The sequence below is a fragment of the Haliotis asinina genome, chromosome 5 (genome assembly GCF_037392515.1).
Source record: "Haliotis asinina isolate JCU_RB_2024 chromosome 5, JCU_Hal_asi_v2, whole genome shotgun sequence".
In the NCBI taxonomy this organism is placed as follows: domain Eukaryota; kingdom Metazoa; phylum Mollusca; class Gastropoda; order Lepetellida; family Haliotidae; genus Haliotis; species Haliotis asinina.
Window position 1 is genome coordinate 51,493,071 of NC_090284.1, and position 26,724 is coordinate 51,519,794.

Genomic DNA, 26,724 nt, shown 5'->3' on the forward strand with positions numbered 1-26,724 from the left:
TCTAATATGGGATGCAAACAGACCAAGGTTAAGCCACTTAAGCAGACATGTCCAGAGGACGCTCTGAACGGCAAGATCAACTGTCCTCACGAACTGTTCTACGCAAAATGTCAGGTTACACGGCCCACACCCCGTGTATCGGAGGAGGAGATTCTCCAACAGTTGCGAGATGAGGGCTTGGTGCCCGACCGTCAGTCCAGCGGAGGAGTTGCCTTCTCTGTCCCCGCCGTTGAAGGGGTCGTTCCCCGTCGCAGAGCTCCCCGACGTCTGGAGCAAATTCCAGTGAGATGCTTCTACACAGCTGAGAGGAGGAGACAGAAGGCGGATCTGTTCCGATTTAACAGGTGAGACCTTTTAGACGAAGAATCTCAGAACTGAAAGTTTTCCTGATTTACGTGCCTTTGTTTTCCCCAATCTTTCATTAACGATCATGTTTCTGTGTTCAGGTTGGTGGAACAGGTTCAGAGGAAACAACTGGACAGAGAAATAAAGCACAAAGCTGTCAAAGACGAGAAGAAACGTCGCGAGTTCGTCAAGAAAATGAAGGCGGAGTACCAGCTTCAGGCGAGGGAGGATAAACTGAAAAAGTTGGAGGAGAAGCGGGCTGCAATGAAGAAGACTCCTCCCAGAAATACAGACTAGAGGGGGCGAACAGTGTTTCCGATGGTTGTTTGGGTGTTGGGAACTCTGGATGATGCAAATATCGGAAAAACAACCAAGCAAACGAAAAATACCCCAAAACCAAACACAGTAAAAGCAAACAGGAACAAAAAAATAAGGGCCAAGCAAAAGAGGAAGCTATAGGACTTTTTCAGATAATATACTACTTTCATATCTTATGAAGGTGGTATCATCGTATAATGCACATGAGGAATAAAGTGTTAATATTTGAAATATACAGCTGATGATCATGTACTTTAAGTATATAATAGAATAGTATATATTACAATATTCTGTTGATGTAACGAAGTGAGAGTGTTTTGTAATAAAATAGTTCTGATTAAACAAACCATGGGTATTGTTGTTAAATTCAGTGTTAATGAAGTAGCTGGAGAGTTCTGTAACATGGTGATTTAAGCACATGGAACAATGCACTGTCAAGCCTTTGGTCCTCATATCCCTTGTTCGTAGCTCAAGTCGCAGATGTGACAGAGATGTGTACCTTCCGATCGTGGGGTTGAATCCCAGATTTATCTGTTTATGAGCTCCATATCAGGTTGAACAAGTTCAGAAGAAGCAACTGGGAGAGAGAATTGAGTTGTCAAGGACGAGAAGAAACGTCATTAAGTTTATCAGAGAGGAGAAACTAAGAAGCTGGAGGAAGAGGGAGTTGGCTGGGGTGGGTGTGAGCTGGCTAGGGAATGAAGTGTAGTTGTGCGTGCGTGTATATATACGGTGCGTGTGGTGTTTGTGGGAGTAGGGAATGATGAAGGACGGACGACGGGTCACAATCTAACTTACGTGTTTAATGTGTCGATGGGAAGATGTTCCTGGACATTCACCATCACTTCTATTCCATGCATACGTACTGTCTTGAAGTTGGATGTGACATCGAAATAGCTGTATTCAGAGCAAAACAACTTGATTATTTGCTACATGTTTCCTGAGGTGTTATACATAATGCAGAATCTACCTATTGTCTTACATGTGCTGACACTGTTTACCGTTACTGCACCTTAGATTTGTGTGTATTTATTTGTTGATTTGTACTATTCGGACATGCGATATACATATATACAAGTCAAAGCTTATAGAAGTATAATTCATTTGCACTTTGTGTTACAAGAGTAGTGCCGAAGCATGCGTACGTAATAACATGAATACACGGCGAACATACTGGAAAGGCATACTGATACATTAAAGAGAATGCATTAATTTTAGACAGAGCTGACTAAAGATTGAAACATATAGGAGAAGATCTGTGTTGTGTTATTATTTCGGAAACTACTTGTTACATATCTACAACTGCACGCTCGGTATATTGCGACGGTCTGTAATAAATCGAGACTGTAGCAGACAATCCAGTGATCAACGGCACGGATATTGATCTACGCAGCTGGAATATACTGACATGTGCCAACCAAGTCAGCAAGTCTGACCACCTGATCCCGTTATTTGCGGCCCCAGAGATGTTTCAGAGTAAACTAGAGGAAAACCCCTCCTATCACACATTGACAGAGGGCAGTCAGGTGGAGTGACTTGGTTATGTATATGTCTGTTATATATCCCTCTGAGGTAGATGGGTAAGATACCTTCCCCTATCATGTTTTCGCATTCCATGACATCATGATTGTTTTTGTAAATTATGTCATGATTGCTAACCACGCTCACACTATAATAGCTTAATGCTACCGTGTACCTGTTTACAATAGCCACGGGACGATCGTAGGCAATGAACGTTGTCTGCAACCGTTTAATTACTGTATTTAAATGCTTGTATGAGTAAGAGTGCGTGTTTGATGTAAACATTTCATATTCACAAGGAAAATGACTGAGCACAAGATTTCACAACTTAGATAGCCTTATACCAGAAATATTAACATGATCATCCTTATGTACTTCTAATATCACAATTGCAGTGTGTACAAAAGACACAGTATATACGAAAAAAAGGTAACCAGAGATATGTAGAAGTAAACGTATTTACATTTAAATCGTGTAGTCTGATAAATATAATATTAGGGTGTGTGAACCAACATGTTCGTTTCATGCTTGAAAAGGGTATATGTTTCTAGACCGAGACGTTGTACAATAATGGAGTTGATCATTAATAAACACTTGTCATTCTCAACATGTTCATTGTGAACGACTGGATAAGCATGTGCGTGCGTGCGTGAAAGCGAGAGGCGTACGTAAGACAGATCATCTACTCACAGTATACCGCTATATTGAATTATTCTCATAACAGGCTTCATTTGTATAAGACTTTTCATAAGAACTTTTTTTAACTGTTTGACACTCGAACATTTGTTAGAGATAAAATATTTTTCACGGACCCTTTGTCCTTTTTATCTCTGGAACAGAGAATCCGCAGATTTCACTTTTGTTACAATCATTTTTTCTTCCGGGTTTTCCACCATGTCTAGCGGTTATAAAATGGGCAATTCCATATTTTATGTGTGGATCTACAAGGACATAGTCACAGCTTCACATATCACTACATTCATGTGGAGAAAGACTAACCAAAGATTCACTCTCTTGAAGCAATCGATTGTTGCGTTTGTTGTTATGTGGTGAACCTAACAAAAGAACAGGTTATTTTACTTTCGAGTAGCCGTACACGAACCTTATACAATTCGGGTCCGATTATTTTCCAGTGTTCGGTTCCGTTTGTGTTGTGGTGGACGCCCCATTGTCCCAGGGGATAGTTACATCACCCCGGTGTCGGTCACAGCGGTCAGTCGGGCTTACCCCCGGGTCACATCACCTGCATGTGTCACGCTATTAATCTGATAGTCCGGTGGCAGGAGCCAACAACTGGACTTACTGGACAAGCTGTAATGAATATATACACGGGGGACGTTATTGAGGGTTATTGTCCCGTAGTACACATCTTGAAACAGAAATAATTTATTGTAACAAAATCCATTGCAAGACAAATATTGACTTGTTTTCGGTTTGTGAACATGGAGAAATTAAGATTATACAACAAATGTGGTACTGGATAAGGTGAATGGGCTAGGTGTAGGGAGGGATTGCAGGGGTGAGGTATAGGAAGGGTGGCAGTTCGAAGATTGATGTGAGAAGGTGGAAAGGTTAAGCACAGAGAGGAGGGGTAAGGGCGAGGTTGTTGTATAGCGGGTAGGGTGACAAGTGCGTGTGTGCGTGCGTGCGTGCGTGCGTGCGTGTGTTTGATCGAAGGGGGGGGGGGTGGAGTTAGGGGGACGGGAAGGGAAGTAAGTCTGACAGGACAGCAGGGCAGCAAGGTAAAGGTAGAGAGGCTGAACATATTAATAAAAGAACATCCACGCATTGTACTCAGAATACCTTCCGAATTCATCCATATCCATGAAATAAACATAAGGATAAGGAGCCGGCAAATCAAATCGTCAACCTTTGGGCGTTTTCCCAGTGCGTGCAAGTCATAGTCGATGAGCATTTATTTATATAAGGTACGGGTTCTGTTTGAATAGAAGATAGACTTACAGTCTACAGTATAAGCACCAAACAGACCTATGGATCCATGTGTCATGTGAATACTTCGTAGAGCCCATTGACGACATCCGTCGTTAGAAAGTCACTTTTAACGAGATTCTCTTTCCCTTCATTGTATATAAAAAGACGTGCATGGTCTACGAAACATGCAAAGGGTAGCAGGAAGCCCTTACATAGAAATAATGCATCAAAGCTTATCAGTACATATCAGCTTACGGTTTTATACAGAAAAAAAATTCCACTCGCGCACGAATTCACTCTAATAACACACTCGGATATTGCATTCATCACGTGTGTGAATTACTGAAGATTACATGTACATATACAATACTTAAGCTTAGCAAAGCACATGGTCTCTTTGCTGTAAAAAAAACCGCTCCTGGTCTTCGATATTTTTATCAAACAGCATCGAAATGTCCTGATGTTTACCTGTGATTAAAGGGATATTTTTTCAATCTTGTTGGCTTTTCATAAAGAAGAAAATCAAGTTTTGAAACTTGCATCTATAAACATATAACGTCACAATAAGTAAAGCGGACACTTTCAAGAGTGACAAACACGCACATAGTCGGTATTGGTAACAGTATCAGTACGAATTGTTCAACACATCTTTCGCAGTTAAAAGATATTTTATGAGCGCATGGATGATCATTGATTACCGCCAGTGGAGTTGGTTTCAAGGAAACTCACAAAAAGGCTCTGCCCGTGAAGAAGCGGGTTAGACTTGGTCCTTAGTATGAAATGCTTGTCGTAAGAGAGGACTAACGGGATCGGGTTGTCAGGTTTGGAAGACATGGTCGACACGTGTCATCGTATCCCAATTACGTAGATCGACGCTCGTGATGTTGAACACTGGATTGTCTGGTCTATACTCGATTATTTGCAGATCACTGCTTTATGGCGGGGATGAATTGTTGAGTGCGTCTTTACACAACAAAACAGCCACAAAATGATCTATTTCTTCAGATCGTCCGAAGATTCCCAATATCGCTATAGCTTCAACAGTCTAATGCTTAGCCTCTGAACATAAATAATTTTCATCGTATCAAATAAACCCGTTTAAATTAAAAAGGAGCCCTATGGAGACCTAGACATCTAGACGTGTTTGATTTAGGGCTTCAGCATTGCAGGAAGGGCTTGACTGAAGGGAAAACTTAGGGTTCAGGGACCGTGAGACAGACTATAGCTTCAACGAAGACCCGTTATATATAACCTATATGTAAACCCGCTGTTGAAATTCAAGAGGCTAAAATGGCACTAAACTTGTACAAACGTAAACATGCACCTACGTACACCAGGCAATTCTTTGTTATGAATGATGTTAGAAACCATTGTTGAACTCAGACACTAGCCACGAATCCTGGTGTTATCTGAATTTACTAGTACATACATAGTATTGTCAGCGTTTGTCATCGAGATGGCTGTCAAGTGTCACGAGCGTCATACTAGTTTCAAGACTGTTGAACGATGTTACTAAATCGAGAACAGTACCCCTGGTAGAGTCGAAATGACTACGTTACAAACCATATCAATAGACTCACTGGCGAACTCATTTAATTTTTTGCGCTTCATCATTCGAACAAACTCGACCTCTCAGTCCCTTAACCACATTATTTTCCCCACTGCCAAGCCTTCTATGCAATACTAAAGTTTTGAAGCAAGTCTAGATTTCCCGAGATTCGGGTTCTGAATCTCTGGTCTCCCGTGGGCTCTTTTTCAGTTTATATGGATTAGTTTGTTCCTATCAAAATTTATACATATTCAGAGACTAAGCATTAGTCCACCTTAAACGAAGCAAGTCTAGATTTTCCTGCGTTCTGAATCTCTGGTGTGCTGAGGCCTCCTTGTCAATTTACATGTGTTTGTTACTATCAAAATGATGTATTTTCAGGGACTAAGCATCAATATAACCCTTTCCGTAACCGTGAGGTTTTGGTATTTCCATGTGAAATTCTGCGCAGAATGCCACTTTTAATGTCCGATAGAACATCGACTCTGCTGCCAAGGAATCAGGGGCAGTTTGTCTCCGTCCCGTCAGCAAACATTCCTAGGATGTATAACGTCCTATGAGATCTCTGCATGTAAGATAACTGACTCTCCAGTGACATTACATCCTTACGTGACTACCAAATCCAATTAATGTTCTGCTACCATATATAATGCATAACGTCTATCTAGGACGCAACACAATGGGAGACATATGGGTAATGAAATTACCCTGTCTCGACCTCGGGTAGATTCATACGGATATTCAGAAGACAAATCTTTGCCTGAGAAAATAACTGGAACCATAAATCCCGACGAAATAATGACAAGTTATTACTGAGACTAATCTTCCAAGAAGCTTACTCAGCAAAAGCACGAGAGACGGCCCTTGTGACCAGCTGAAGACATGGGCATTCCTGGAATTCCATTGCAATACAGTTAAGTAAGAGATGTGTCACCTTGGCGGCGTGGGGGGGCTTGTCAAAACGCAGACTAGTAGGAGTGAATGCGGTTCTTGCAACTACGCAAGCCCATTCATTGGCTGAGGACTGATATTTATCCAGGCATAAGCTCATGTGAGCTAATACACTGAAAAATGGGAAGGGGACATCGATTCTGACTCAGTTGAAAATCTGACACTCTCCCCATTGCGAATCAGCAAGCGAGTCAAGTGACCCAGACAGTAACGTAACAGAAATGAAATGCAATCCAGAGGCCATTTTATCAAGCGCTGTCACTGAACAATAACGTTTCCATACTATGATACAAATACAATTTAGTTAATTTCGGACCAAAATACTTCGTCACATTCAATGGAATCGTCGTGAGACTCTCAAATCTTTAATGAGACATTCACCCCATATTTTCCTCCCCTAAAAATGCACAGAGCCAAAACGTAAACCTTATTATTGTTCTTACCTGTAACTTCTGTGTTGTCATTCAGCATGAGAAAAAGATTCTTGCTGTCCTGCGTCATACTGCAAGTTGTGTAACTGGCACTGATGTTACAAGCATCAACATGTATACCAGCTCTTTAAACGTTTCATAATAAACACAGAGTAACACACTTACCAGCTCTTGCGATTGTAAGAAATAGGCTTGTTATGTCAATATCACCTAGCACTTGATTAAAAACGTCATTGTCTACACGGGAGACGCTGTCTACGTCACTTGGCGCAGCTGGTGAAGAGCTTTCGCTCATCACACAGGCATGAAACATACTTCTGTAGCTCAGCGCTGATAGGACACACAACTTGTTACAGGAGCAATAAAAACAAGGTTCAGACAGAAAATGTTCATACCATGCTGTCAAGACATTGATAATAATGCTCCGAGAGGTATTTTTTTCACAAGAATACATATCTCTAAACACAATGTTGAATGGTTGGTTGTATGGTATGCAAGAACGCATCTCGCAAAGATCAATTACTAATGGCACGTCTTTGCATACTATGCGGAATTGCATCATAACTGTCCTTTATTTTCTTGCATACCCAAAATAACCGTCTCCCAAGAGGCATAACGATCTACAGTCACGGGACATGTTTCACGGCCTGCCTTGTCAGGCATTACCATACATCCTATTCAGTTTAATTATGTATAGGCCAAGTTCATAAATCATAAGGCAGCACAATTATTAACTTCACATCATATTTATTTGTAATATTTTTATGCAAAATTCAATACAGGCTTCTTGATGACATCAAACTATTTCTATATATGAGCCTGCTTACTCCACAAGTAGTGTGATGACAATTTATACATTTGTACAGACAGCCCACCCAGCAGCTTAGATGTTACCAGCTGCAGACTCTATAGATTTCGATTACTGTACTGTAATGTTACAGACAAGCACATACATGTATGTAGAAGCAACACATGACACTTGCTTTAGAACAACAAGCAAGCTTATCTGCACTCTATAATGGCAAACTCCTTTCCATGACCATCCAGTCAGCTTCCTCCAACCGCTTTCAGGAACTTCATACCATGCTGTTCATTTCAATTAAATGCTAAACTAATCTTATACTCTTAGTTCAGTTGCTTAGGGCTTTCATCACAAATTAAGACAAGACCTCAGTTGTACAAAATAAAAATCTTCATATTTCCTGGAAATACAGGACTAAAAATCTTATTCTTAACAATTCAACACTTCCCTATTAATCATAGTAACAGTTATTTGATTACTGACAGATGAGCAGATTCCTGCTGAATATGATCAGTTATGTGTTGCAAAAAGTTCCCGAATAAAGGAATAAAAACTTACTTTCTATCTAATGGGAAAGAAGTCATTTCAAAATGATTTATCACTAATAATGCAGTCATTTAACATAATATAGTGCTTAACTATTATGTCAAAATGCATGTAAAAATGCATGGAACATATCAATTCAAAATATCGATCTGATTGACATAAATGCTTTCACTTTTAAGAAAAAAAAAAACAGGAATGAAACAGTTTCTCCAAAGTTTTCAGGAAACACTTCTTAGACTTACAACCAATACATTGGTGGAATATGACAATTTCTGTCAAATTACATTTTCAAGATATTTTTTATTACTTCATTCGAAACAGACATACAATGTGAAATCATTGTTGAAATACAAGTGAAGTTTCAAGGTACCAAAATATATCTACTTTGACACAATATAGGACAACTTCAGTATTCAGCATGTTGGTATGACATACCCATTTCATCCATGTGGCATAGACTTTATGCGCCAACTTCCATTGCATAGTCAATGACTGGTTGCACCTTCACAGACAGATAGACAAACCCTTACCAAGCAGATTGCATCCCAGAAACTCAACAAAATGAAATAATCCATAACGACATAATATTTAGAAGATGATAACCATCATCAAAGTGTCTGATTATTCAACAAGCTTAATTCATCAAAGTGATTCATTTCCTCATTATGTAGGCTACTTGGAAAACACCTCTACGGGTATAGCTTTGTCTTCAATTTGACTGTCCAGGGGACTCGTAAAATATTTTGCACAGGTGGTGGAACGCTGGCCATTAAACTGGGGTTACCAATTACTACTACAAAAGCAACAGCAAGGTAGAATATGAAGTAAAATGATTTCAGCTGTAAACAGATAGGGATGAATTGTATACATCAGACATAGTGACTGAAGTTTACTTTTCTAATTGCTGCACTAGAGGCTTAGATTCTGACTGATGATCAGCTGCTTAAACAATGACTATGTTTTCAGAAGAGAAATATTAGACAGTCTTGTATGCTGTAATGCAAGAAGTATCAATCATTTTAGCATCTCAACTCTTCTGCTTCCAATGGATAATAGTTATTTGTATTCTTGACTTTTAAGGCTATATCCCATACCACACAATATTTGGCATCCAGTAAAACCCTGTAAACATCAAAAACAAATACAATGAACAACTCAGCAAAAGTTTGTCTCTCTGTCTGCGATACACATTTCATCAGTCACATTGCCAGTTGAATCTTTCGCAACCTGAATTTGTGACGGGGTCAGGGAGAAGTGGTAGGACACTGTCTTCATCTGTCCTCCTCGCCAGTGGACTGGACACACTGATTACATCTCAGCAGTATTCAGACTGGGATCTACTGCTACACTGTAACAGCATGTTTAAACCTACAAGTGGAACACATTATATGAATCACCACAAATAGTGGTAAAGCAAAAGTATATAGGACCAGTATCTATTTGTCACACAACACATCAATAGTGGAAAGACAATGATCCAAACTTGGTACATTCAGACTAAACCAAAATTTCTTTGTAGTGAAATCTTAAGGAACCAAATAAGGGATGTGTGACTATCCAATGAAGCTTGCACAATCTAAGAAAACAGCAGAGTTGTACATTCTTGTTCTTATTGAACATAATCAAACACATGTGTTTTGGTAAATCAGTTACTGAGATACAAGATAATGTTTCTTTGCTTCTCTTTCTTGTTATTTTCTTTCTTTTTCTTTTGGTGCAATGGCCAGGGTTGAGCAGGCCTAAAATCTGTCATCAAAAGGGCTAACTCAAAATGGTTTACGTAACTGCTAATGCACTGCAATGAACCGAACCATCTACAATTAACTCATGGTCATCAGGCACATTACCTAATCAGATATTCTACTAACTTTTAATTCAAACAAAACTATTACTGCCCCACATGTCGAGTTACCTTGTGTCATGACTTGGCACACGGCTGTTCAATCTTTATTCTTTTCTCCTAAAAAGATAAAGCACAAATTAATACACCTGTTGGGCTTTTTGTGCTTGTACTGAATTTTGGTACAGTCTGCAACATCACATTTCTTACAGTTATGAAGGCAGCAGCATTTATACACACTGTGTTTGGAATGAGAGAATGGCAGAGCTCCCAATTCTCTAATCATGTGAGCTGAATGTGTGAGGGAAGGTAGTGTAGGTCTCCGATGTTACCACTTTGGCAGTGTTCATGTATAACATATGACCCTCAGACAACTCTGGCACATTCGCTGACTGTTAGATGTAAGTCTGCAACCCGCCAGCCTCAGTGTATATTTCTTAATGACTTTGACTGAAGTTGTTGTATGTTATGTCACGTTTGCTTCCTGTTCATGAACTTTAAGTTTCATATGTCATATTTGGGATTTCACTTTCTTAGTAAAGTACAAATTCTAGTACTTTCTTTCGGTTGAGTCCCATCCGGGATTCGAACCCGCACCCTCAGAGTCAGGCACCTAATCGCCAGCACACAAAGTCAGCCGCCTAGCCCGCTCAGCCACCGCGACTTCCACGAGCGGGCTAGGCGGCTGACTTTGTGTGCTGGCGATTAGGTGCCTGACTCTGAGGGTGCGGGTTCGAATCCCGGATGGGACTCAACCGAAAAAAAGTACTAGAATTTGTACTTTACTAAGAAAGTGAAATCCCAAATATGACATATGTTGCATTTGACCACTTTCTAAATGGCATCGTGTAATCATAACTTTAAGTTTGTTAATAATTTCAGTGCCAATTATAAGAAATGTTGAATCTGAAATGTCTGTTTAATTTTTATTCTATGGGTCCTGTGAATTTTTGGTGGGTCAGACAGACATCTGAAACTTACAGGACCCAATGTACTTTTACTTTGAGTGAGTGAGTGAGAGAGTGAGAGAGTGAGTGAGTATAATTTTACACCGCTTTTAACAAAATCCCAGTTATATGGTGGTGGTCTGTAAGTAACCAAGTATGGACAATACAATCCAGTGATCATCAGCACGAGCATCGATCTGCATAATTGAGAACCAATGACATGTATCAACCTGCAAGTCTGCAAGACTGACCATCCAATCCCGTTAGTTGCCTCTTACAACAAGCATAGTCGCCTATTGTGGCAAGCATTGGTTGCTGAAGACCTATGCTACCCAGATCTTCATGGGTCCTGTAACTTTGAAACACAATTTGTGAACACTGCTTTGGTGATTGGGATGAGCAGGGTATGGTACAGACAAAACACAGCATCATAAATTGCTGAGCTAAAAACAATAGGGCTACACATGCCTCAATTACAATGGACAAACAAGGAAGGTCAAATCATTAAGTCAGCTGTCTTTCCTCTTTTTACATGTTGCAGGTATTACATTTGCTGTTTTTCAGTTAACAGATGATATACTGCATTAAATACAAACTGATACCTTATGTTTGGGACACAGTAGAGAAAATCTGTTTTCATCAAGGAAGCATCCTGCAAAGAAAAGTTTTCAACATATCAGAACATATGGCTCTCATGACTTGATGAAAGAACTGTTGACCACATTGGGTCTATTCTTATTCAGTTGGGTTATACAGACAAATTCATATTAATCAAGTGTGAACTAATTCTTCCATCTCCTGAGTGCCGATTATTTAAAACAGCGCACAAGCAATATTTCAGTCTTGTGATGGCTGGCTGGCTGCCTGTAACTAAACAATTCTGGTCCAGACAACCTATTGATTGATTTTATTGGCTTTGTTAAATTCCACTAATACTTAAGACTTACCTGATGACCCCACCCTTTTTCAACAAGCATAGGCTGCTTGGAACCACTTCCAACATAGAGTGAGTGAGTGAGTGAGTGAGTGGGTGGGTTCGGTTTTACACCCCATATACTAATTTATAGCAAAATTCAAGCAATATCACAGCAGGGAACACCAGAAATGGGCTTCACACACTTCCAACATTGAATATATAGGGGGTCTTTCATATTCATTACATACTGACCTTGAGATGTTCCATCAAATTGTAACTTTTTGGTTGTTTTGTGTTCTTGATAAAGGCTAACAGATTCCATATGATTTCAAAAACATTTATATCAGAGTGTAGTCATCATAGCAGTGTAGGAAAGATGTAGAAAATCTAGCCTGTCCACAGGATTGTCTGATAAATTTTTTTTACAACTCCTGCCAAAGTCTAGCCTGTACTAAAATCGTGTCCAGGAAGCTAAGGGAGTGAACTCTGTTCTTGCTGCAAACACATCTCATTGCTTTTGTTTGTGATAATTTTACATGTTTCATTATTCCGGTATCCTTCGGCAATATCAAAAAAGGTTACAATCATTATATACCGGTATATGTTATTAGTTGCTAAAACTGACTCAACATGAGTGAGCGAGTTTAGTTTTATGCTGCACTTGGCAATATTCCAGCCATACAGCAGTGGTCTGTAAATAATCAAGTCTGGACCAGACAATCCAGTGACCAACAACATGAGCATCAATCTATGCAACTGGGAAAAGATGACATGTGTCAACAAAGTCAGCGAGCCTGACCATCCAATCCCGTTAGTTGTCTCTTACAACAAGCTGAGTTGCCTTTTATGGTAAGCATGGGTTGCTGAAGGCCTATTCTACACCGGGACCTTCACAGGTCAGCTCAACTTGAGGTCAGAATAATTTATTTTTAACTCATCCTCCACAAAATTCATCTGTCTCGGATGTTGGGACAGGTCATCTTTCTAACACTGATAATATTGGTGTTTTCAAACCTCATGACTGTTTTTCTACCAGTGAAAAAGGCTTCAGACAACAGAAATTAGAAGGTATTTACATCAAACAATAGGGAACTTCTATAATGTTCTCAGTCAGTGTGTACTCGGGGCATCTGGACCTTACATTAACCATGTAATTATGAATGTACACTTGCCAACGACACATAAGTACAGTGGATCTTGAAACATAATTGCTCTTGCATTGCAGCATTTCAAATAATTTGACACACAGATGGAGCCTCATCACTGCTATTTCAAAAGTCTTTAAATACCATTTATGCCTTGAGTATAATCCCTACTTACAGACATTACATAATAAATACACTTTCTTAACAAATTCCATTTATCAGGTAAAACAGAGAGAGGGTGGGGGAGAGCACAAGACTGCAACAGGCAGGTTCACGTTCTTTGTACATAAAATTTGCGGGGAGGGAGGGAAGAGTGGGGGAAGGAGGAGAGAGAGAGTCATTCACTTGCTTCTCCAAATGATCACTATCAACCCCCCTTAACCATAAATAATGAAAGGACCCTTGGTGTTGCATTCATAGGGGAGATCGACAATATGAGAATATAAATTCTTATTTCTAACTGTTTTCCTACTGCTGAAGTTTCAGTTGTCAATTACATTTAATCTACAATGGAAGCTGTCTTACTCGGACCCTAAGTAACGTGCTTTTCTATATAATTTGGACCGAATTGTTGGTCCCGGCAGAAGTTAACTGAGTTATCATTACATATAAGCGAACTAATTCGGACTTCATGTAACTCGGATTTCGGACTGAAATCTCAGCCCTTCAAGGTAATTTACTATGAAAACATCGCTAATTAACTCGGACTAGCTGGACTGCCTGAGGCGGAAGTGCTTTGTAGTTAACTGATTACCAACTTCAAACTTATTATCAGGTGTGATGATAACCAGTTACCAAAAGGAATTAACAAAGCAGTTCAGCAAGCTGACACGACTCACTCAGTGTCATTGTGATGGTATGCGATTTTGTTATAAAAAGACGATACTCCAGTAATTTCTCATCAGTGACAAAATGGCTTAACCAATGATATGTTGTATTTGTTGATTTCTGTAGGGAAGATTGAATCACATGCGCTTCCATACAAGGGCGTTACCCTGCGAAATAGTGAGTAACACGAAAACATGGTATGTCACTTCTAGCGCTCGTGTTTGTGGACAAGACACGAAATGTATGATGCATTGGAAACCAGCAGAAGACAGAATATTCTAACAATAAATATATAAAAGATGAGGTGATATTTATTAACAGAATTACAGCTTTGATAATCTACTGATAAGCCATACTGTTCATGATCATCTCTGGCGCTATTACCCCGAAAACATGTTACACCATGGTAGTTGTGTCTTTCATCATAAACGTACCGTGCATGCGTATCCCCTGGTCAAAGGAGCTAACTCTCGACTCTCACCAGTCCAATTCGGACTCCTCGTAATTCGGACAGAAAAGTCGGTCCGAGTCGAGTCCGAATTAGACAGCTTCCACTGTATATGTTTTCAAACAAACCAGAGTGTAACTTTGAAATTGCTCAACAAATGATAGATCATGAACAATTCTCCACTTTAGCAAAAACAATTATAATCATTTCCTTTAAACTGATGAATCCTGTTGCACAACAATGAAATAATCAGCATAATTCATAAAACGTTTCACATCACTGATGAAGTTCAGCCATATCTTAAGCCATTTTCTGAAGGTAAGACAACATACTGATAAAAAACACTAGCCGTTTCTTTTTTTCAAGTACAAATTAGACACTGAAGGTTACCTCTCTCTGTGGCACATAAAAAGTGGTATTTCTGACTGCAGCCTTTGTTTAAACATCCAACCATAGCACCAGTTTCTTTGCAGCATGAGCACACCTATGGCAAAACAGAATTTAAGAGAATAACAACTGCAAAGATATTGTCAATGCATGATAACTTACATCAAAGGACAATAAGCATGACTATATGAAGACAAAGATTAGTGGACAAAAAATACATTCACCTGGAGTTTAAGCTCATTACAGTAAGTTTGTTTTCAATGACTCGATCAATAGTGTTGGGAACAGGACACCAGATCCAATATCGATTATTGGATGACTTGTGTATATAATCCATGTGTATATACATGTGTATATGTGTGTTCAATATAACTGCCAAATTTAACGGTTTTCTGCCTAAGTTTTTCTTCTAATTGATCTTTTTATATAACCACTATTGTCATCCAGTGAAATCCAGTTGCAAGAAAAAATATTTATCTCATTTCGCTCACAACTGTAATGTAAATTCTACACGCAGATAGGTTACAGTAATATTTACCACAGTGATAAATAGGAAACGATGAACACATGGACATAGCTTTACACTGTTAAGCCAATGTTTGTTCATGATTATTCATCAAATTCAATGGTTAGTTTACAATGGTTAGGTTACAGTAATATTTACCACAGTGGTAAATAGGAAACGATGAATACATGGACATAGCTTTACACTGTTAAGCCAATGTTTGTTCATGATTATTCATCAAATTCAATGGTTAGTTTACAATGGTTAGGTTACAGTAATATTTACCACAGTGGTAAATAGGAAACGATGAATACATGGACATAGCTTTACACTTTTAAGTCAATGTTTGTTCATGATTATTCATCAAATTCAATGGTTAGTTTACAATGGTTAGGTTACAGTAATATTTACCACAGTGGTAAATAGGAAACGATGAATACATGGACATAGCTTTACACTTTTAAGTCAATGTTTGTTCATGATTATTCATCAAATTCAATGGTTAGTTTACAATGGTTAGGTTACAGTAATATTTACCACAGTGATAAATAGGAAACGATGAATACATGGACATAGCTTTACACTTTTAAGTCAATGTTTGTTCATGATTATTCATCAAATTCAATGGTTAATTTACTTCATTCAAGTATGTTTCACTAAAACAACAAAATTCTCAATATTTTTTTTTTTTTTCACAATTGATAATTTTTTAAATCTTTCTTTTCATCATTTTAGTTTATTTTCGATCTCATGAACATCACTATTGATTACACCTGAAAATGCTCCTGGTTCTTAACAATCACGACCGACTTGTTTGAGTGGCATTTTGGAAGTTGGGGTGTACAAATAGGACAAATTGTTATGGATAACAACTTCTTTATTGTGTGATTGCGACATTTCGGTACAGATTCTTGTACAGTATCCAATCACGCAATAAAGAAGTTGTTATCCATTACAATTTGTCCTATTAATCACGACTGATTTGAAAATGCTCCCGGTTCTAAACAATCATGACTGTTTTGAACTTGTTTTGGTTTGGGATACAATGGAATAAATATAATAAAATACAAAAATGCCTCCTCCCGATACCCTTAGGTTTGTCGGAAAGTGATAGAAACCCCAAACATTTTTGAGTTGCCTCAATGATGTTTTTCATGAGAAAATGAGATTCTCTGAGTGACGATTTTTTTACAAAAAAAAAAGCACAGCTCCTACAAATACAAACAGACGACGAAGTCATCAATATCACCCCGCAATGGCAAAATACCCTTCATGAATATGTCTACTAGATATGATGATGTCAAATGTTTTGGCAAAGTGGAAGGAGAGTATTTAAAATATTTTATTCAGAATTCCAAACCTACCACAAGGCACCAGTGCACCACCAGACCAATCTATGTGCCAAGTTTGAGGAAGAAATTTTGAAATGTTTTAGAGTTCTGCTCTGAAAAAGAACACTACCACCAAATTCAGTCAAAGTCAAACTTGTTGACATGGAAACGTAAAAAATATATTTTGTTCAGTATTCCAAAACTACCAAAAGCCACCAGTACAGCACCCTATCAATTTATGTGCCAAGTTTGAGGAAAAAATATTGAAAGGTTTTACAGTTCTGATCCAAAAAAGAACAATACCATCAAATTCAGTCAAAGTCAAATTTGTTGCCATGGAAACACAGAAATACATTTCATTCAAAAACCCTAAACTACCAAAAGGCACCATTACACCGCAAGATCTATCTTTGTGCCTAGTTTGGTGTAGAAATAGTGAACAGCTTTTAAGTTCTTCCTCGGAAAAGAGCACACCTATCAAATTCAAAGTCAAACTTTTTGCCATGGAAACGTAGAAATATATTTTAAAAAGGTCGAAACTAGCAAAAGTCACCAGTACACCACCAGATCTATCTATGCACCAAGTCTGGTGAAGAAATAGTGAACGGTCTTGAAGTTCTGCTCTGGAAAAGACATATCTGCATGGAAGGATGGATGCATGGTCGGAAATGTATTTCAATACCCCTTGCAAAACACGTTGCAGGTGATAATATTGAAAAGAAGTAAAAGGAAATGGCATGACCATATGAATCAATAAACAATGGGCAATATCACAACACTGTCAGGAAAAGGGGCAATAATCTACAGATTACCTCCCTTCATCTAAAACAAAAATGGCAGCATATTAGAATGATGATTAGAAGAATGATGATTAGAAGAGAGGGTTTTGGAGTGTTTTGACTCATCAAATTCAGTGAGGACCGCCTCTATTTTACATCTGCCCATCTATTTAACATTGTAGGGGATCCAGAAACATTATTTTCATGAATTTGGACCCACTCAAAATTTCACCCAAATCTAACATTGCCTTACACTTCTTGAGATCAAGTAATCAACATATGAAATCTATTAAATCTTTTGTCTCTATAGTTTATAACATGGTCATTGTCAATCCCTTCTGAAACAGTTATTGAGTAAAAATGTAATGAAATATGAACAAGTTTCTGAATGTATACTGAATCATGTGAATATGATTCTCAATGACATTCATTCATGTTCTTACTTGTAAACTGCAACGATCCAGATGAATATGAGTATTTTCATATCAACGCATTAAAATCCATAAAATCTTTCTAAATAAAGCAGCCTCGTTCAAATGTGTTTTGTGTCCTAGAGGACATTTTCATTCTAAAATGAAAGCTTTCCTATTATCTTATATCGCATCTAACTCTATTTCATAGTATTTTAGTATCCATGAAACATAAAGGAGCCTAAACTTAAAATATCCACATTTATATTATCCATGTCATCGAACAGAACTATAATCACAAAGGTAGACAAACATTACATACGGAGGATCCTGCCACTTTGACAGCTTCTTCTAATCCATATATTTTGGATCCAATGAGAAACACCCCATCAGTCCACATAACACAGTCTTCATGCACCCACACTTCCTTAGGTTTAGGAAGTGGTGGTTCTGATGCACTCATCCCTGAGCTAGACCGTCTTTCGTTGGACGTCCTTCTCCGACTACGCCTGCTATTCCCACCAGCTTCACTTGTTTGTGTGGACTCAGGGGTCTTCTTCTTTAACAGTTCCTCCTTCTTGCTCTCTTCTTCTGATTTGAGCAGAGCAAGATGACTCTCGATGTAATAAGGCCCAAATAGATCCCCCAGGATCTTGTAGCTGCTATGTTTCCCACAGAGAGCACACACCCATACCGTGTCACTTGTAAGTTTCTGAGATGGCAACATAATTGATTTTTCAGTTGGAAGATTGGAGATCTGTAGAGCACGTGCTGATGACACTGGGCCCTTACTGGCTTTCTTTCTGCCTAACTTTGAGTCCAAGTCATCAGTTGGTATATCATTGAATACTTTCACACTTGCTGGGTGAGATCGGGGTCCCTCAACTCGAATAAATGGTCCCGATGAAAATAAACCATCACTTTTCTTCTTTTTCTTCATAGCCTCAAGAGTTTTATTGAACTTCATCATTTTGAAAGAATCTTCCTCGGGATTAGGTTTGTTCTTTTTCTTCTTCTTTCCTGATCTTTCTTTTTCTTTCACCTTGGCTTTATTTTTGCTCCCGACTGGTCTTCCCCTCTTTTTCTTGTCAGAATTTGGGCTTGTGTCCACTGTTTCAGCTACATTGGAATTATCCTTTCTGTCCACATCTCTTGACTCATTTGATTCTAATCCAACAGAATCATCATAATCCATTGCTTCAGCCTTTATGCCACTTGTGCTAGATTTGACATCCAGCACAGATAAGGATTTATCCTCCACATCAGAATCATCAGATAAAAGAACAATTTCCATTGGAGAATCCTCTTCATTGATATGAAAAGTCAACTCTTTCTTCACCTGAGGAGATTTTGATTCTTGGCTTTGTATCACTCCATTTGTAGATTTGTCTGCACTAACACTATTGCCTTTAGACTTCTTACCTTTCTCTGAATTAGTACTATGTTTCTTCTTCTTGGTAGATGAAGTAGTCTTAGGGGTCTGTGGCATTTGTATTGCAGAAACATCTACATCATTAGACATAGTGGATTTAAGTTTTGTTTTGTCACTACTTTGTGCACTATTTGCTGATTGCAAAGGTATTTTTTTCTCTTCATTGCACTTATTTTTAGTATCGTTAGTTTTGGAACTACCTGTAACCTTTGATGATGAGCCATTATCTTGAAAACTGTTTGCCATATTTGTCTTTGTTTCTTTCAAATCTGTATTCTTGGTTACAGAATTTATTTTCTGGTGCATACTAGGCGGTCTGGTTGATTTGGAAGGCATTTTATCAGTTCTTTTGTTCGATGACACATCAGAGTTATCTTGCTCAGAATTTACTGGACTCGAATTGCTGGTGGTTGAAACAGGACCGTCTTCATTCTTAATACCGTCTAATTCCTCACCAAAATCTGAAAAATGTTCATCTGATTTTAAGAAAGAACTCCTACTTTGCCTGGAGTATGTATTGCCAGAGTCTTTTCTTACTCTAAGAGTTTCCACTTCTTCCATGCCATCTACAGAGTCACTGTGTTTTTCCATGTCAACATTGTTCACAGAATTTACAATTCTGGACTTTTTCGGACTTTCACATTTGTCATTACTGTTGCTGATACCTCTCTTTCTACCCTTTTTTTCATCCACAGAATTAACTGATACTTCTACTTTGTTGGTTTCTTTTCCATCAGATGTCTTTAGGGCTGCTTCTTTAGTTCGATGATTTTCAGCCTTTATATTCATTACATTGTTAACTTTTTCTGTAACAGGTGTAGAATTCATTTTGATAGATGTTGCAGAAGTACTATCAGAGTGGTCAATGTCACCATTGACCAACTTGGGTTCTATTATGGTTGGTTCGCACTTGTCTTGTTTACATTTCTTGATAATATCACAATTCAAATTCTTCTCATCAGGGTTTGAAACATCTTTCTTAATGGACTCCAGGTTTGATTTCATACTGCTCGGACTATCAAGAGGACCTTCTGTCAAAGGGCACTGTGCATCTTTTGACATTTTCTTGTATTCCTGGTTATCACAGTTGTGGACAGGAGATCTTTTTTCTTGTACAGAGCTCACAGATGGACCAGGATTAGTACAAGAGTCATGATTGAACTTTTCACTGATTTCAGATGTTGGTTCTACATTGTCTTTCACAGATGGCATTGATTCATTCAGGATTTTCACACTGGAGTGTTTTTCTTCTGAATGATCACCAACTTCATTACAGTGCTTACCATCTGTGCATGGAGGACTTTGGCTGGAGTTAGCACGGTCTGTGCTGTTGCTATTTGAACACTCTGCAGTGCTGCCGCAGGCCTCCCCGCTCGGCTGCTCTGCAGAGTCATCACAGTTTTTTGAACCCTCATTACTTTGTGGGGAGGGTAAACAGGCATCATTCACAACACTCTTAGGATCAACCACTTGTGTTTCTGGAAGCATCACTAGTTTCTGTAGTGACTGAAGGGGATTAGATGGGCCTACACCAGTGCGTGGACCTGGATCTGGAGATGACATATCACTTATATATGGACTAGGCGAGGTAGAACTAGAAATGTTTTGGTAACTCTGTGACTGAGGTGGGCTACTGATATGGGCTTTGGAAGATGGAGTGTATGGAGAACCAACATGACTGGATGGAGAATTCAGTGGGTTTGGAGAGAAATGCTGCTGATGCTGACCTGGTGATGCCATGTTTCCACTACTACATGACCTGCCAGTTGGAGAACCGATTGGCTGTGCCATGTTGACCGGAGGCATGTGACCTGGTGATCTCATGGACTGGGCAGAGCCCATCGGAGAAGTCATTTGTTGCATGTCACAAGGGGAGCGTAGTCCTACATTATGATATCCAGGAGGTGGTGTTGGTACTGGAGACCGTATTCCAGAAGTTGGACTATGCATGGATCCAGGACTTGGTAAACTCTGGTTGCTTTGATGAGAAACAGGACTATGCATCAACATTGGACTGATAGGTGATGTTCTCGACTGCTGCTGTTGGTGAGGTGAAGGAGATGGATATCCCATGTGTCTGTTCATATTGCCACCCATTGGTGACTGGTTGGGACTTCCTGACTGCATATTGTAATGTGGTGATCTTGGAACATGGTAAGGAGCAGACCTACTCTTCTGAATAGGCACCTGAACTGTTTGCTGTTGAGGATAGTTTGAAGCAATATGCAATATACTGTCCGCCACCTGCTGTGGGCTCTGAGTTGTTGATGAATGTCTTGCATGATGATGCATTGGTGACGGGTGGGGTGTATTCTGATAGTAGTTGTTGCCAGACATCTGACTTTGAGATGACTGTTGCTGTGGAGGGACTCCAGGCATATTGTACTGGCCAGGGTAAGGGTTTGATGGGTTGGGAAATTGTTGTTGTTGCTGCTGCTGCTGCTGTTGTTGTTGCTGTTGTTGTTGCTGCTGTTGTTGTTGTTGCCCCATGTAGTGTTGTTGTCCAGAGTACATACCACCACCATGATTCATCATCTGTTGTTGCTGTTGAGGTTGTACATGTTGTTGTGCTTGGTGTTGCTGCATCATCATCTGAGCTTGACTTTGACTAGCATAACCAGCCATATGGTGTTGGTAGCTGGTCATACTTTGACCCATGTTTCCCTACAATGAAAAAGATAGAACAGACTTATACCTTGCACATATACAAGGACACGAGGTTGCAAGTTTTCAAGATAATGTCCATCCTTGATAATCTCCAAGGTATACATTACCACAAATCTCCACTATACCCTGAATGCATCTATGGCTTGCCCCGATGATTTTATTACCTCTCTTGGTTGGCTTTTTATCCAAACAGGTGTAGACTAGTAAGGATTCATCAGAACATATACCCTGGAGATGATTGATAATATCAAAGTCAATCAAATATTCAAGCATGAATACTTGAGGTAATGTTTTTTTTTTCAGCAACATTTTAATTAAAACCATTAACTTCATTTTCATACACTTTCATGTTAATGTTTTACAATATCATCTGGTTCAATAATTTCAGACCATGTCATCATACAGAGTGGATTATAATTTGTTCACCACACAGTCAGTAAATGTACAATACCTAATTTTTCTGAGTAACTCTGGTCAAATTCTATGCTTGAGGAAAACAGTAAGCGATGTTTTTTTGCTAAGATAAAGGTATATAAGTTCTATTAACTACCTGTTACTTGACAACTACTGAAACATTAAATTCATGTGATAAAACTATATTGTCAAACAAACCATAAATATATGTCATTAATTGTTTCTGTCTCATTTGACACGTAACATTAACAAAATATAACAAAGAAACCATGACAAACTAAACCATAAACAGAAGTTACCACTGAGAAAAGAAAGTCAAGCAGAATATGGCAGTGATTACAATCAGTTAACTTAATGACGTGCTCAAATTTATTAAGTTTATATGCTACTGTCCTGAAACTGTGACAAACAATACAATCCTGGGTCCCTATTCTATAAACGTTTGTAGCCCTAAAAATTCTTAAGTTTGATTGTAGCCAGTGTGTCACTGTTAAGAATGGGCTTAAAAACTTTGAAGGTCTACGAACGTTTCTGGAATAGCTAGTCTGGATAGTATCAAAGAAATGCTGTTCCCATTGAATTTCGATAGACATGTCTGTGTGTAGTTAATAATCATAAAACAAACCATATTGTTTTCCTCATATCGCCCTGGGTAATTCATTGCTGGAATTCTTCCACCACTTCCTTGACCACCTGGGCCAAAACCACTATACTCATCAGGGTAGTGGTTCATAGTGCCTGAAACATAAAAAAATAACAGTCAGTGCAAACAAAACCTAAATCTGAATCAAAAAGAAAACTAATCTGCCACAGAATCATGGAATACTCTTCAGTAGCAATATCCCCATAAATGTTACATTTTTCAAGTATGACTGGTAATTCATTCTAGGGGATGGAGCCATTGATACTGATGGTGGCTGGGTTAGGCGGTTTCGTTATGCATCCTCCAAAATAATTACATGATGCAGTTTGATGGTTATGATCGAAAGTGCCTAAATTACATACAGTTTTGGTGGTTAGCATAGCGCTTACCTCTTTGGTAATTAGCATTCATAGCAACAGATCTTAGGGCTGAACTGGCTGAATTGATAGATGGGTCAAAGTTAGCACTTTCAGATAGCCCTGGACCCTTGTTGTTTCCAGCTGGAAAAACAACACAAACAGAAGCTAATTTGTGTAACTTTGATTCCCAGTAGAAAAAAAAATCCTTCAAGTGAATGGTTTCCATTTTGATCACTTTGACTATTATACCATGAATCATTTAAGAATTCAAACATAAAGTATATAACTCCATATGTCATGGAGGAACTAACAACATCACATAGTAACAATCTCCAAGTCATTTTATGCGTGTCAACTCTTGAGACAAACATCCCTGAATATCATGTTCAAACATAATCATTTGTTTCAAACTTGTAGTCTTTATCCTACCACTGTGTATACACACCAACGGTATTTCTTATCTGAATTTCTGAATAAACCTGTATCTAATTCATTATCTTATTCTTATGACTGTTTTGGAGCTAAAAGAAACTGCAAATACTGAGAAAATAAAAAAAAAAAAAAACATCCATGACCCCTGCTTGTAAACCATGTTACTAATTACATACTCTCTCATTTATGAGTACAGTAAGGTTATCACAAAATATGAAAATAAGGATGGCGCAAACTTAGACACTGCAATCCATATATCATGCTCATTTTCCAGGACATGGGCTGATACGTCCACATATGTTCGAATTTTAGAGTCACTGAAATTCAAGTTTCATGTAAAAAGACGTTTGATAATGATAATGCACTTCTTGCAGTAACAAGACAATTATGAGAGTATTCTCTGCAGGACATACACCTGGCACTACTCCAGATTCTTTTATAACCTGTTCTTACTATATTTGCCACTAGTACAATAATCAACTAAATTTGACATGAGATATCACTGCCAATAACAAATGAACCTGAACAGCTCTCAAAGAAAAGGTTTTTTGAGTTTATAACAATCACATCACTGGTCAACCGATAAGTACAATAATTTTGCATTCTCACCTCTCTTGGCAGTACCTAAACCAGGCTGCACATTAAAGAAACAGTTTCACTAATATTGAGCAAACATTACCATGATTACTGACAACTGTACAGTCAAATGCCTTCAATGTCCATACATTTCACAGTTTGCTTCATTTGGTATTAACCCTTTCACTCTTATGTCCCTCATGACACAACTAAATTGTAACTGCAAGAACAATGCTTAGATATATGTTGAACGCTGCTCAGCTATCATGGCATCTTTCAATAGACCATACCCAATGGAAAGAAATATATTGAAGATACATTACTAAAAAAAAATTGATACCAAATGTAGATACTAAACTGTAGGTAAATGCTCAAATCATTATCTGGAGCCCTGAGGCACAAGACAGAACATGTAAGAGAATCATACAACACTGAGCCTGACCACCAAATCTGTTCAGCTGCTGCAACTTGGACATAAATTGAAACTGTAAAGTCCCTAACACACTGTGCAACAGTATTGGTATAAGGACATTTCAAAGGGTTTCACTAGATATTCACACAAAAACTACATCTGGACGAAATTCACCACTTCTTGTGCAGTGACAAGTGCTCATCATATATACTATGTGTAACATACATTTATGGTTGTGACTGATATGTGACCTTTATTATCATTACAAATTGTTAACATGTTTAGCTAAAATTTCACTTGACAGGCCACACAATGTAAACAAAGGGCAACATTTGAAAAGTCTGATCAGTATGTTAATTATGCCAAGATAAGTATCCTAAACATTCAACATGAATCCCTTACACATGTAAATAAGTTTCATTGTTGTTAAAAAGTACAGAAATGGAAATTCCAGATAACCTTGCTCCATTATAACAAGGATTATGAACAAGAGTAGCAGGTTCTTTATTGTAATAAATCGTAGTATATGTTATATTATATATTGCTTTGAGTATGCTGTGTGTGACATCTGGCATAGCTGAGAAACATGTCAACAACACAGGTCATGGAATCATTATTAGACTGTGTCAGCAAATACACATAATACTGCCACTGTTAATACACACTCATACAGATGCAGAAGATTAATCGAAGTATTTAGTCTTATATCGATATAAGGCTACTGAAGTATTTCTTGGTTCGTTTTAAATAAATCATTTGTCTGAGTTTGAATTTGATGACTGACAGATATATGTAAGTGCGATACAATGAAATTCATTATCACATGAAACAAATAGCCTTTGGTTCTGAACATGACATGAGACATATTAAAAGTACATTTCTATAAAGCTATCGTTCACAATGAACAACACGCATTGTTTTTATTTATGATATATCCACCAACTTGTCTACACTCTTTCAAATTTCTAATACGAAATAGGATCTAGATCTCACCTAAAAGTGTTTGTCTCAGAACATACACATTCTCTAAGATCTTTTCACAATGTTCTTGAGCTACACCCATAGCCTGTAGTTGTGGCAACTGCAGTTGGCATACCTACAACACCAGAAATAGTTGTGAAAATCGAGAGGTAAACGAAAGACGCATTGGAATAAATGCGAACGCGGTAGCCATATTGGAAAAACCCGCGTACAAACACTCACTGATTGAAGAGTTTTAAATCCATAGGCTTCAAACGTTTCAGCATACTGTTTGCACATAAATGTTTCGAGCCATCTCTCGACAGGTCCAGGCATCTTCTGGAACAATTAAATTTATTGTATGACTAAATTAATCTCCTGAAAAAGCGAAGCCATCTTTCAGAAACCTTAGCATAATGGCCGCGAATCACGTGATCACAGCTCGCGAGGTCATGCGGATCGTGCAAAATAGATCAAAATAGACCATGCAGCAGACAAACAGGCTTTGAGAAATAATGACCCTCAACCATATATCTGAAACATTTAATCACCACATAAGGGTTTTAGACTAATATTTTCCGAAATAAATATGTTTAGTTTATAGATGAGGTATAATTTATGTGAAAGTGCCTCCGGGAGCGATTGTAGAGACGAGACGCATGAACATTTTCTTGACTGGTTTGTGAGAATGGGGGATCCGATATGAGACAATGATGTACCTGGATAGGGCGTCATGCTGCAAATGAGTCATATTGTGTGACATGGCTGTTTTAATTTACAGTCGACATGAAAAAATGGTTTACTTTTCAATGTATAAGCATCTAAAACCCCCTTTCCTGATAGAGATTAAAGTAGAGTATATATATATATAAATGTAGATGACTGTTTAATATGGCTA

The 26,724-nt window shown here is 38.3% G+C and overlaps 2 protein-coding genes across 4 annotated transcripts; one reads left to right on the forward strand and one right to left on the reverse strand.

The window, feature by feature from the left end:
- On the forward strand, window positions 1–642 carry LOC137283906 (uncharacterized). Its single transcript, XM_067815580.1, has 2 exons — window positions 1–344; window positions 447–642. The coding sequence occupies exons 1-2, from the start codon at window positions 7–9 to the stop codon at window positions 640–642; spliced, it is 534 nt and encodes a 177-aa protein (XP_067671681.1). The 5' UTR covers window positions 1–6.
- A 7,132-nt stretch (window positions 643–7,774) lies between these two features.
- On the reverse strand, window positions 7,775–26,272 carry LOC137284735 (uncharacterized protein CG5098-like). 3 transcript variants are annotated; one of them, XM_067816660.1, is made up of 10 exons: window positions 26,070–26,259; window positions 25,860–25,962; window positions 23,477–23,587; window positions 23,070–23,182; window positions 21,916–22,027; window positions 18,254–21,825; window positions 14,910–15,003; window positions 11,785–11,834; window positions 10,308–10,355; window positions 7,775–9,763 (listed from the first exon to the last, which is right to left on the reverse strand). In XM_067816660.1, the coding sequence occupies exons 1-9, from the start codon at window positions 26,160–26,162 to the stop codon at window positions 10,314–10,316; spliced, it is 4,290 nt and encodes a 1,429-aa protein (XP_067672761.1). In that variant the 5' UTR covers window positions 26,163–26,259; the 3' UTR covers window positions 7,775–9,763; window positions 10,308–10,313. The 3 variants fall into 3 exon arrangements, with proteins under 3 accessions (XP_067672761.1, XP_067672760.1, XP_067672762.1); XM_067816659.1 differs by having other exon boundaries at window positions 18,254–22,027; window positions 26,070–26,272; XM_067816661.1 differs by lacking the exon at window positions 23,477–23,587 and having other exon boundaries at window positions 18,254–22,027; window positions 26,070–26,263.
- Between the last annotated feature and the right edge of the window lie 452 nt (window positions 26,273–26,724).